Genomic DNA, 13,108 nt, shown 5'->3' with positions numbered 1-13,108 from the left:
CACTGAACTTTATCAATTTTTATGATATGGCTACTGAATTTTAAAATGTAACATAAAAGCCACTGAACTTTACACTTTGTTATACCTGTGGCCACTAAACTTTAACTAACTTCAATTTAGCTAAAGGGGTTGCGTCAAACTTAATTAGCAACTTGTGCCAAATATCAATACTCTTTTATTATATGGATCAACCAAAACATATATGAAAAACATTTTGTTTTTGAATTTTTGAAAATTCTGTAAAGCATTACATATGTTTGTAAACATCATAATAAAATCAACACTCGTTATGGGTATGGTTGTATCCAATTATTAGTCTTACACTCTTTAAATTGCTAAGCACCATATAATTATTATAGAATACATGTGTATTACACATACAATTAAAGGAAGGATTTTGGCCACCATTGCCTCTATGAATAGTCTAAATTTTCTCTTTGATTGGAGGGACAAAAGTGCAAACTCTTGCCCTCTTATAAATTTTTCCATGCCTACAAAAATAACGTTTCTCCGGAGCACAATGAACATCTTCTTTTATAACACTAACATTGCCTTTTAATCCAAGAACTTGATCTATCCACTCACTAGAAAATAACCCATTTGGATCATACTTCTCTTTCACCTTCAAAAACTCACCTGCATTTTTATATCTCCGAATAGCTCCATCAAATGCCATGTTCTTATTCTTTCCCCAATGAGGAGATGCTTTATACTTGAAAAAGGCAATTTGCTCAATTTCGTTAATTATGTCTTGATAAAGCCTAGGAATCATTGGGTCTTTGCTTTGATAATATGTTATATCAAAGTTTATTCCATCTTCTTGCTTGCCTAAATAGGCTGTTGAGGCCTTCACATATCGCAAGACGATGCCATCATACAAGTCTAGTACACATAAACTTTTAGGTGATAATTTGACAAGTTTTTGCACATCTTTTATGAAGAATTTTACTTTTGACAACTTCACATTGAATCCGCTTTGGAAATAATATTTGCCCTTGATTCTTGGATCCCATATGCAGGTCACAACTTCACATTGAATCCGCTTTGGAAATAATATTTGCCCTTGATTCTTGGATCCCATATGCAGGTCATAGCTAATGCATCTTCAGGACTATCTAAACATGTTCCGGTCGACTGAATCCTATTTTGATATCCTATTATAGGGTACCTTATAAACACAATACCTGTAGTAATACAATGGTTAGTAGTAATAGTATTTTACCACAACCTTATAAATTGTATAATTATACCCCTAAATTTTACTCGTAAATATAATTATATTTTATAAAGTTATGAATCTCGTTTTGTTCATTACACTTGTATGTCATTTTAATTATCACTCATCAATAATGTTGGCAAATTAAATTAACACAATTATATTGATGAGTCATGTTGTTTAATGAAGAGTCAGTAGGGGTGTTCAAAAACCGAACCGGACCGAAATAACCGACCGAACCGATGGATTTCGGTTTTTCGGTTCGGTTTTCGATCTAATAGGTTCGGTTTTAGATATTGAAATATATCGGTAATATCGGTCTGTTCGATTTTTTTTTATAAAATAACTGAAATAACTAAACTGAACCGAAATATGACTATAGTTAAAAGATATATACAGATTAAGTTTTAGATTCTAGATGACTATAGATAAAAATATATATACTAACTAAGTTTTAGAGTATATAAGTTCTTTCAAAAAAAAAAAGATTTTCATAAAAAAAAATCTTATATAATTATCAAAAATAAAATCTATGATTTTTTTTTTTTAAGAAAAAATCTATGATTCTTAATATTATATACAGTAGCGTAGGGTACTAGATGGCATTACTATTTTACATGTATTTTTTTAATTTTTACATTTAAAAAACCTAATTTAGTAATTTTTTTCTTAAATTATTATAATCAAATTAATTAGTAAATTGTTTATAGTTGTGATTTAAACTTTTATTTATTTTATAAAAACTGTTTGAAGAAATGCTATAACCGAAAACCGAACCGAAATACTCGATTCGGTTAGGTTCGGTTTGTAATATTATTCGGTTAGGTTTGGTTTTAATTTTAAGGCTTATTCGGTCTTCGGTCTTCGGTTATTTCGGTTCGGTTCGATTTTTAGAGCGAACCGACCGTTGAACACCCCTAAGAGTCAGTGAAGAGTCGTGTGTTTAGTGAATAGTTGTAGGGTTTAATAAAGAGTCGTAGTTTTTAATAAAGAGTCAGGTTGTTTAGTGAAGAGTCATCTTAGACTATAAATATCTATATTGTATTTCAGTTAATGTACTGCAAAAATTACTATAGAAAACAATCCATTTTCCTCCTTAATTCTACTTTGTTTATTCTCCAAAATTTAATTTATCTTTAACAAATTGGTATTAAAGCTCTGTTCGATTAGAATCAACAAATCTATTCCTCTCTCTTGTGTACCTTAATTAACCAAAGAAAATTATGGTAAATGGAATATCCAAATGAAGGCTCTTCTTGGATCTCAAGAAGAATGGAAAATAGTTGAAAAAAGGTATACTGAAGTTGAAGATGAAAATGAGGAAAGATTAACACAAGTTTAAAAGGAGAGTTTAAGAAAACCAAGAAAGAAAAACCAGCAAGCTTTGTTTTGGATATACCAAGGAATGCAATCATATGAAGCAGTTTGGGAGAAAAATAGATTATGCCCCTTCGGCAAAGCAAGCATGGGAAATTTTGAAGAATTCTTTCAAATGAGATGAAAAAGTAAAAAGGTTTCGGTTGCAAACTGTTCGAAGGGAGTTTGAATGATTGCGCAAACTGGAGTCGGAATCTATTTGTTATTATTATTTGCGGGTATTGTCTATAGTCAACCGGTTAAAAGGAAATGGTGAAACTATGGATGATATTTGTGTCATTAAAAAAATCCTCTGATCTTTAGATTCTAGATTTGACTACATTGTGGTATCCATCGAAGAATCTAAAGATTTGAATGTCATGACCATTGATGAACTCGTTGCAAGCTTATGAAGAAAGATTAAACAGTAAGAAAAAGGAAGTAGTTTTGGATCAAGCAATTCAGTCAAAGTTGTCTCTAAATGAGAAAAGGAAGATTTTAAAAACCAAAGAGGTAGAAATCGTGGTTGTGGAATAGGGGGAAATTTCAGAGGAAGCGGTTTAAATGATTATAGGAGAGGCTATCATGCAAGCAAGGATAATGGATGGAATGAAGAAAATCAAAGTCATGATTTTAGAGGTTCACAAAGAGAACGTGGATATGGAAGTCAAAGAGGAAGGGCTTGTTTTATTTTGAATGTTATAATTGACACAAACCTGGTCATTTGGTCTATGAATGCTAGCGCAAAGAAGAAGAAAAACATGAAGCTAATATGGTGTAAAAATCAAAAGCAAAGTTAAGACACTTTATTGCTTGTATCTCATGGTGGAGATTGTGAAGATGTTTGCTACATAGATAGTGGTGCTAACAAACATATGACAGGTAAAATAAATGTGTTTTCAAAGTTATTTGAATCTGATTTGGAGAAGTAAGGGTAGGAGATGGAATAACATACAAAGTTAATGGTGTTAGAGAGTTGGAGTTCAAAACAAATCAAGGAAGAATTGAAACAATGTCTGAAGTCTATTTTGTTCATGGTCTAAAATATAATTTGCTTAGTGTCAGATATCTTTTGAAGAAGGGGTTTGATATTTACTTCCATGACATGGCTTGAGATAGTGCATATCGGAAGGGCAGAGAAGGATTTGCTTACTCTTTAGGTAGGTTATTTGTTAAAGAAAAATAAGATTATTGCTAGAGTTGGAGTTACTTCTGTGACGTAACAATTATTTTTTCTCTTTTATTGATGATTACTCACGGAATGTTTCAGTGTATTGTCTAAAAGAAAATTCAGAAGCTTTCTAGAAATTCAAAGATTTCAAGGTAGAAATGGAGAATTTTATTGGACTAAAAATCAACACATTGAGAACTGACCATGGAGGTGAATATCTCTTAAATGAATTTGAGACATATTTTAGAGATGGTGGTATTTGGCATGATAGTCTTCCATACAGCACAACAAAATGTTTGTGAAATAAAGAATAGAACGATTATGGAGATGGTTATATGTCTTCTTAAAAGGAAGCGATTATCAAGAAGTTTTTAGGCTGAAGCTATTTCTTGTGCAGTTTATCTCATAAACAGGTCACCAATAAGGAGTCTAGAGAATTGCACACCACATGAAACATGGTATGGCGCAAAGTCTAGTGTTCATCATCTAAAAGTATTTAGGAGCGTTTCTTACTCTCATATTCATGATGCAATGAGAAGGAAGTTGGATGACAAGTCAGAGAAATGTATTTTCATTAGCTACAGTGAAAGAAGCAATGCATCCAAGTTGTATAATCTGGTGAGAAAGAATATTGTGATAAGCCGAGATGTCCGGTTTGATGAAAATTCCTTGTTTAGGGAGAATGAAGTTGAGAAAGAAAATTTGTCATTTTTTCATTTGAAATTGAAGAAGAAGAAGAAGAAGAAGAAGAAGAAGAAGAAGAAGAAGAGGCAGTGTTTGACAATGCTGAAAATAATGCTCAAACATGAAGTCCTCATACTTCCCCAAGTTCTTCATCAAGTTCGCCAAGTTTATCTTTCATCTACTCTAATAAAGAAAATGAGAAGTCTCTAGGAGATATATGAAGAAACTAATGAAGCTGAGAAAAATGATGCTGTATTTTTTGCTTTTTTGTAGGAGAAGATCCAATATCTTTTGATGATGCTTATCAAGAAGAAACATGGAGGAGATCCATGAAACAAGAAATTGACTCGATGGAAAAGAATGATACGCGGGAACTTATAGATTTGCCACCACACAAAGACTCTATTGGAGTAAAATGGATGTACAAGACAAAGATGAATCCAAATGCCTCTATCAACAAGCACAAGGCAAGGTTGGTTGCAAAAGGGTACAATCAGAAAGAAGGAGAAGATTTTATAGAGGTATTTTCTCTCGTTGCTCAAAAGATTAGAAGTTGTTCCAAACGGACGGGAAATCAGCATTCTTGAATGGTGTTCTAAAAGAAGAAGTATATGTTGATCAACCACCTAAATTTGTCAAGAAAGATGAAGAAAATAAAGTGTACAAGTTGAAGAAAGCTTTGTACGGATTGAAGCAATTTTCGAGAGCTTGGTATAGCCGCATCAATTCTTACTTTGAGAAATATGGATTTCAGAAATGTCCCTATGAGCATACTCTCTACATCAAAGATGATTCTCAAGAACGATTCATGATTGTTAGTCTTTATATTGATGATCTTATTTTCATAGGAAACGATGAGACGATGTTGAATGAACTCAAGCCCTCGATGATGGTAGAATTTGAGATGACAGATTTGTGAAAACTTCATGATTTTCTTCGCATTGATGTTCATCAATCAAAGAAAGGTATATCCATTTCACAACAGCGTTATGCAAAAGAAGTTCTAAAGAAGTTCAAAATTGATAATGCTAATCGAGTTTCTACTCCATGCATGAAAAGATTGAAGATATCTAAGGAAGGTGAAGGAAGGCTTGTTAATTCTACCATGTTTAGGAGTCTTGTTGGAAAATTCATGTATCTTACTTCCACAAGGTCTGTCATCGTGTATGTTGTTAGCATGATGAGTAGATTTATAGAGAAATCTTATTCCAATCAATGGGAGACTGTTAAAAGAATTTTGAGATGTGTTAAAGGAACTGTTGATTATGGAATATTTTATGAAGCGAATGCACCTGTTAATCTCATTGGTTATACTTATATTGACTCAACTGGTAGCATTGATGATAGCAGGAGCACTTCTAGATATGTATTTCATCTTAGTAGTGGTACAATTTCATAAAGGTCGAAAAACAACCAATTGTGGAGCTTTCTACTACAGAGGTTGAATATATAGATGCCTCTTATCCAGGATGTCAATTGATTTGGTAACTTGGCATTTTAGAAATTCTTAAGTATAAGTAGAACAAGCTAACCATTTTATTTTATGACAATATACTTCTACTATTTTGGTAACAATGGATCCAATTCTTCATGGAAGGACAAAACATATCCGCATTTGGTACCACTTCCTCAAGGAACTTCTAACTAAAGGTGATGTTCATATTGAGTATTGCAAGACGAAGAATCAAATGGTAGATATTTTCACAAAGCCACTTAATAGACAACTGTTGGAGAAAAATGTAGAAAGTGTGGGAGTAAGGAGCAAGTTTAATTTAAAGGAGGCATTGTTGGGGGATTAAATTAACTTGAACACGATTATATTAAAGAGTCGTGTTGTTTAATAAAAAGTCATAGTGAAGATTCGCTGCGTTTAATGAAGAGTAATGTTGTTTAGTGAAGAATCATGTACTTTAGTGAAGAGTCATTGTAGATTATAAATTTCTACATTGTATTTCAGTTAAAATACTGCGGAAATTACTAAGCAGAAACAATCCATTTTTCTCCTTAATTCTGCTTTGTTTATTTTTCAAATTTTGGTTTATCTTAAAAAAAATATAACACATCAAAGAGACATTATACGTGAACAAAAATAATCAAAAGTTTTTTAAAAAAATCTCATGTGTACACGTGTCTTTGATTTAGTGTAGAAGATAAAACATATTTTTGGCTTAATACATTAGGTGCTTTCTGAACTTGTCCCAAAAAACTGATTGGCCCTCTAGATTTACAAAATATCTTGTTAGCATCTTGAACTTTCTTAATATGACATTATTAACCCCATAATGTAAGAATTTTGGGAACTTAAAATGTATATTACTTTAAGCAAGTTTATGGGCTAATAGCATTGTAAACAAGTTCATAGGGGAAATAGCTCACTTTAAACCAATTCAAGAGGCCAGTAGATCATTTCAAACAAGTTCGGAGAGTTAATGAGACACTCTATAAGTTCAGAGAGCCCAATCAGTTTAATGGACCAAGTTTAAGAGTCCTCAAATGTACTAATCGTATATATGTTTTCCACGTATATATACATTTCTTTTGTCAAATTGAACTAAAAACTTAAGCTGATAGGTGAGGCACAATAGTAGTTTTTATATTAATCTCTAACACCATCCACACATAAATTTTTCTAAAGCTTGAAACGTGTACAACACAAGCCCTTCTTACCATGTGTTGAAATTTAATCAATAAATGGGGTTGTCAGGATTCAAACCCTCGACCATTTGGTTTAAGAGTCTATGATACCATACCAAGGAACTAATTAAACTAAAACTTTAAGATAATAGTTAAAGACCAATGCTAGTTTTTATATTATAGTCTCTCACATCTTTGATATGTTGTAGAATAAAAGGTATTTTTTTTTTACTTTTTAAAATATTTTTTTGACATATATATACACATGTTTTTGGTTTGTTATTGATAGTTATAACATGACGTACAAGTAAGGTAGAGATAACGAGATTCATGACTTTGTTACTAATTACTGAAAATTGACCAAACCATCCAAAATCATGCTTAAAATTGATCTAACTTGCAAACATTACGTATATATAATTGTGTCATTTATTATGTTAGAAGTAAAATTGGTCTTAGTTGATAACATTTGCCGTCTTTATGCAACTTATTCCTATATTAAAAATGTTATCTCATGTTAAACGAATTAAATAAGTTAAATGAGTCGTGTTATTTTTGACTCATAATCATGTGGACCTATGATAACACTCCCTACATCACAAAAACAATTCCTTTTATATTCTTTTGGGAAAAGTACAAAAATAAACCTTGTGGTTACACCTGTTTTCGAACAACACCCATGTGGTTTAAAAATTTGCAAAATGGTACCTTGAGGTTCATTCTGTTAGCAAACACATACCAAATTGACTAACGGTGTTAAAAGTCAAAGGAAAAAAAGCTAATTTGGTCCTTATATTTATTTCTTTTATAAATTAAACCTCATTATTATCTAATTATCACAAAAAAAATCCCAAAATAAAAAATAAAAATCAACATAACACCATCTTCTCTATCTCTCTTTACATTTTTTTCCTCTTTATCGCTCCTCTCTCTCCTCTAATTGCTCTCTAAAATCATTGTTAGTATTCATCTGAGAAAGGTATGGCTGTTGAACTTAATAATGCATAAAGCTTTCAAATATTCATCTGAGATATTACTATCAAATTCAAGGAAACTCAATCATTTTGGAGAGAAATTAACAAAGAGAAGAGAGGAGAGAGAAAGAAGAAAAAAAATAAAAAATTAAAGAGAGATGTAGAAGATGGTGTTATTGATTTTTATTTTTTATTTTGAGAGTTTTTTGTGATAATTAGATAATAATGGGGTTTAATTTATATAATAAATAAATATAAGAACCAAATTAGCTTTTTTCTCTTTGACTTTTAACACCGTTAGTCAATTTGGTATGTGTTTGTTAACGGAATGAATCTCAATGTACCATTTTGCAAACTTTTAACCCACATGAGTGTTGTTCGAAAACAGATGTAACCACAATGTTTATTTTTTTACTTTTTTTTTTTTATTGTTGTTTGTAGCAGCCAAACAACAATAAAAAGCGAAATCCCCTACATTCTCTATAACTATTTTTTTATATACTAATGACTCATACCCTAAATACTAGTACTAATGTTTTATACCCAAAATGCCCCTATCCCATAAATCTCACACCTTTCCAGAATGTTCCTATCATTAGTCTGGGCCGTTCTCTATCGAAATCAGTGTTGTTAAAAGCGCCAGAGGTGCTCAGGCGAGACACCAGCACTTCAGACCACCAGGCGCCTTCAATGGGGCGCTGCCTAGGCGAGTGCTTCAGCCCAGGCGCTGGGCATGGAGAAGGCGAGCTTCTGCAATTTTCAAACTACTTCTAGAAATTTTCAATGCTATTCTTGAAAGGAAAGTAGGAAACATTAATGACAGGAGGGATTTGGAAAGAAAACACATAATTTAAAGGAAATAGTATTGTTACTTTTGGAGAAAACTACTCCAATTTATATGTTGAAAAGATAAAGACTTTATATACAAGAATGAGTATAGGAAGTGGACAAATATATTAATCCCTATAATTCTTTTTGTTGCTCCTGAAATTCTTCTATTACAACAAGCTATGTTCACATTTGTTCATACTATAACAAGTATCATAAATATTGATTTAGTTTTAAAAAAATATTCTAGTTTCTGAAACTAGAAGAGTCAGATTGCATAACATTAATTGGGGGAAATAAAATAGCTGTTTCTCTCTATAATTAAGAAAAAAAAAGAAGATTAGGAAAGAAAGCTGCAAGATTTCCGTAGCTTTACAAGAAACATAAAATACAGGGAAAAAAACACACCAAACACTTCCGACATTTGGCAAGAGACCTGCAAGGTTAGTGAAACTTTGCAAGAAACAGTAATATGAGGAATAACAAGGGGAAAAAACCAGAACTAGCTTTGCAAGTAAAAGGGAACATTGATTGGAGAAGATCAAAAGCAACAAGTCTTATTTCTTAGATTGTGAATGCAGATTTTTCTTGGCTTTGTTCATTTTATTTTCATTTTCTTTTGTTTTTTGGATTTTCAGACCCAGAAGTAATCATAATAACTTATGTGATTCAATTTTTATTTCATAAAACTTCAATATTGTTTCCATTTGTGTTTTTTTACCCTTTATTCTTTTAAGTAGTGCCCCACTTCATTGAGGCCAGCGCCTGAGGCGATTTGAGATCTCATCGCCTTAAGAGGGCCTAGCGCATCTGGCAAGAATAGTTAGAAAGTAAAGAAAACTCCATGCCGTTGATTTTGAAACTCTGATGATTTTAAAGCTGGAAGGATTACTAAGATTTATACATAACCCTCCTCTATTTCAATTTTTATGCTTGGTTCATAGACTTTGTTGGTTGGATTAGATTAAATAATTCAATTCATTTTTTTAATCACACGATGGCTTCTGTTAACTGACTTTTCAATTTTTCACTAAATGATGATGCAAAGAGTTTCATATGTATTTAATCCAGTATGTATTGATGTGTGTTGTGTTCGGGGAATTTGATTAAGTTGCTAGGTGATATATTACTAATTGACTCATAACATGTTCACCTACCGGAATCTCAAGGTTCCTATTTCATTTTTCGTTTTCTTTTCTTTAGTATATACATGATTCCTGAGTTTAGATATTATAGATGGTTAGACAGCTTCATATGTGTTTGACTCCTGAATCTAAGTTGTATTAAAATATACATTTATCTGTTATTCATTTGTATTATTGATATAGTCAGTTCCTTATCTATAGCCTAGAATATAGGTTCAGTTGTTACAGAGTGAACTGTATCCTTGTATATATACTACATTACTCATTAATAACAATCACTGAGAATTCACATTGTTAAAAGTTGGAGCAAAGTTATAGGCTGATAATTTGTCAATGAAGCTTCTGCATGGCGATGAACTTCACAGTGCTTATGAGTTGGAAATTGATGTCTCTGTGTAGATAGAATGGAATGTTAAGGGAGGTACCTTAAGAAACATTGAGTCTGCTCGGATATCTGTGCCTACCACTTTAAAGTACGATGATTCAAAGAAATGGTAAGTACTTCTGCTCGGATATTCTTCCTTGAAACTTTTGACGACATGCAAGAATAATATTATCTAGTTTGTAAACTGTTGTCGAGTTTCAAATGGTTTAAATATGTTTGATACATAAATTTAATCTTGAGGTCTTCTCTTTACAATCTAAATCTAGAGCTTTTAAGTTGCACAGTTTTCTTCAAAAAAAAAAAGTTGCACAGTTCTTTGACATCTTTTAACATTTTTTCAAACCAAATTCCAAAATTTGTCTTGGCCACCCTCATTATTATGATTCAGATCAAGATAAATAGGTGTGCTTGTCCACCCCTCTTGGCCAACGAGCAGTGACTTTTGTCCCGATATCCTCACTTACTAACTGGAATTAATTTTTGTGTGCTGCAGTTATGTTTATCGAGCACGTTTGGTGGAGACAGAACAATATTGGAAAGGATGGTATAAGTTATTCTGCAATTAATATCAGTTTCGGTAAAATGACATCACAAGGATTCACTTCTAGAAACTAAACCAAATGCTCTCTAATGATCTTTTGTCTACAATACTGATTCTGCTTTTACTTATATTGCTTTATTAGTTTTTCAACATGTTTTTCTATACGATAATAATTTAAAACCTACAAGTTCAGGGCCAAACGTAGGAAGTTTGGGCTTAAATCTACTTGTAGGGGTTGCTTTTAGTCTGAGCTTTAATGTTCATCTTGATTGGGGTTTGGATTTCCCATTTGATCGATTCGTGACAGACATTTAAGATTGATAGATCGATGACTTAGCTATTTGTATATCTTGCAGGTATGAAGGCCTTTCAGAAAAATTTCTGTCATCTCCTGTTCCGAAACTCCTGCTTCTAGCTGGGACCGACAGACTAGACAGGTGATGTACATGAACTTACCCCAAATTTTTAACAGTGTTATTATGCAAATACTTGCTTTAGCGAAATCGAACAGATCAGAGTCCGTTACATGGAGCTTTTGTTCTAGATCCAGCAACGAAGTGCATGTCGTTGTGCAAATTTTAATTCTTCGGTTATCGGCTGCTTATAAACATAGCATTTGAGTAATTGACTCTGCATATTTAGAAGGTGTAGCTTAGATGGCGGACTAATACGAAAAAAGTAAGTCCATTATCTGAGATTTTCTTTGCATTTTTTCACTACAGAACTCTTACAATTGGTCAGATGCAAGGCAAGTTCCAAATGGTGGTTGTTAGACATACAGGGCATGCTATACAGGTCGACATTAGTAACCATAAGGCGTCTTTTCTTTGTCTTTACTTTCCCGGATCTATCAAAGATCAGAACTGATATAATCTTGAATAACTGCAGGAAGATGCACCTGATGAATTTGCAGCACTCGTAATTAATTTTATATGCCGCAACCGTATAGGCCCTCATGGAGTTGAGGTTTGTATTAATATTCGTCGTAGAAAATCAAGTCTATGGAAACGAAGTTATTATAGAGGCACCATCTAATAGATAATAAATATTGTTGCAGATACCAGTACTTCGTCGGCCTGTACAACCACAGCATTGAACAACATTTGTTAGCATGATAGCCGGTGGATGATGAACCGAAAATGTGCACCATACTTTCTTGTGACTTAGTTTTCGGGTTCTGAGCTTTCCTTTGTGGAATTTTGCCAAAATTCTGACATAATAATCCAGGCATGTAGCTGTGAATCTTGATACTACAGGCAGTAATATAATACTCTAACTTATGTAGTTCTTTTGTGTGATGGTTAATTTATGATCGATATCATAATAGATTTTTTTTTCAACGATAGATTTATCACTTGTGTGTGCTGTGGTTTGTACACTGCTTTTTTTTTTTTTTAAATCAATTTTGTACACTGCTTTGGTATCAAAAGTTTGTCAATTTTGCACCAAAAAAAAAAATCAATTCAATTTTTTAATTTCATGGTTAAGTACAAAATTTGGGAAATTTTAAGGCAAAAAACCATAATTAAGTCTCTAAACTTTGCATGTTTTAAGGATCAAGTCTTTTATCAAATTATTTTTCTATATTGAGCCCTTGATCATTGATCCTGTTATGGATCGGGTTCTTATTTAACTTTTCCGTCGAGCTTGGGCTTCAAGTATTGTTCGGGCGATTCGGTCTATTGATAAATAAAAGTAAGAGTTTTTTTTACTAGGATAGATAAAAATTATAAAGTAAAAAAAATTTATAGAAATTAATATCCAGTATTCTTGCCAATTTTGCGATTTTCAGCATTAGAATCGCCAAATCGATCTTCTTCTCTAGCACCAAAATCCATTTCCAATAAGTTCTTTCAAGCTCGATTTACAGTTTAGAAAAACATACTGGAAATTGGTTTCTGAAATTTCTTTTTACTTTTTACTATCTCCTAACTTATTTTTTTATTTGTTCACATGGAAGTAAAAATGTCCAAATCAATAGGTCCAATCGCCCCAACGATGTATGCAACCCAAATTTGACGCAAAAGTTAAATAAGAGATGAATCCATAATAGAATCAATGATGAAGGGCTTAATGTCAAAAAATAATTGATCAAGAACTTCATTTTTGAAACAGAAAAAGTTCTCACATTAACTAATAAAATATTAACATGTGTAATGAATTCATTAAATATT

The 13,108-nt window shown here is 32.2% G+C and overlaps 2 protein-coding genes across 2 annotated transcripts; one reads left to right on the top strand and one right to left on the bottom strand.

Annotated features, from left to right (window-relative positions):
- Positions 1–424: 424 nt before the first annotated feature.
- LOC136216755 (probable truncated L-gulonolactone oxidase 7, mitochondrial) lies at positions 425–1,328 on the bottom strand. Its single transcript, XM_066003320.1, is given in 3 exon segments — positions 425–958; positions 1,018–1,184; positions 1,316–1,328. Coding segments are annotated over 3 exon segments (714 nt in total).
- A 4,673-nt stretch (positions 1,329–6,001) lies between these two features.
- LOC136216754 (uncharacterized) lies at positions 6,002–12,152 on the top strand. The gene is made up of 7 exons (XM_066003319.1): positions 6,002–6,181; positions 10,408–10,502; positions 10,887–10,937; positions 11,291–11,371; positions 11,657–11,729; positions 11,823–11,900; positions 11,992–12,152. Exons 1-7 carry the CDS (start codon positions 6,002–6,004, stop codon positions 12,028–12,030), a joined length of 597 nt encoding a protein of 198 aa, XP_065859391.1. The 3' UTR covers positions 12,031–12,152.
- Positions 12,153–13,108: the final 956 nt, after the last annotated feature.

This window comes from Euphorbia lathyris, chromosome 2, assembly GCF_963576675.1.
Source record: "Euphorbia lathyris chromosome 2, ddEupLath1.1, whole genome shotgun sequence".
In the NCBI taxonomy this organism is placed as follows: domain Eukaryota; kingdom Viridiplantae; phylum Streptophyta; class Magnoliopsida; order Malpighiales; family Euphorbiaceae; genus Euphorbia; species Euphorbia lathyris.
This window is presented reverse-complemented; position numbering and strand designations above follow the sequence as displayed.

Coding starts and splice junctions, on each gene's coding strand:
- LOC136216754 (XM_066003319.1), top strand. CDS start 6,002: ATGGATCCAATTCTTCATGGAAGGACAAAACATATCCGCATTTGGTAC. Junction 6,182..10,407: donor AAAATGTAGAAAGTGTGGGA/GTAAGGAGCAAG, acceptor GTCTCTGTGTAG/ATAGAATGGAATGTTAAGGG. Junction 10,938..11,290: donor GAACAATATTGGAAAGGATG/GTATAAGTTATT, acceptor TATATCTTGCAG/GTATGAAGGCCTTTCAGAAA.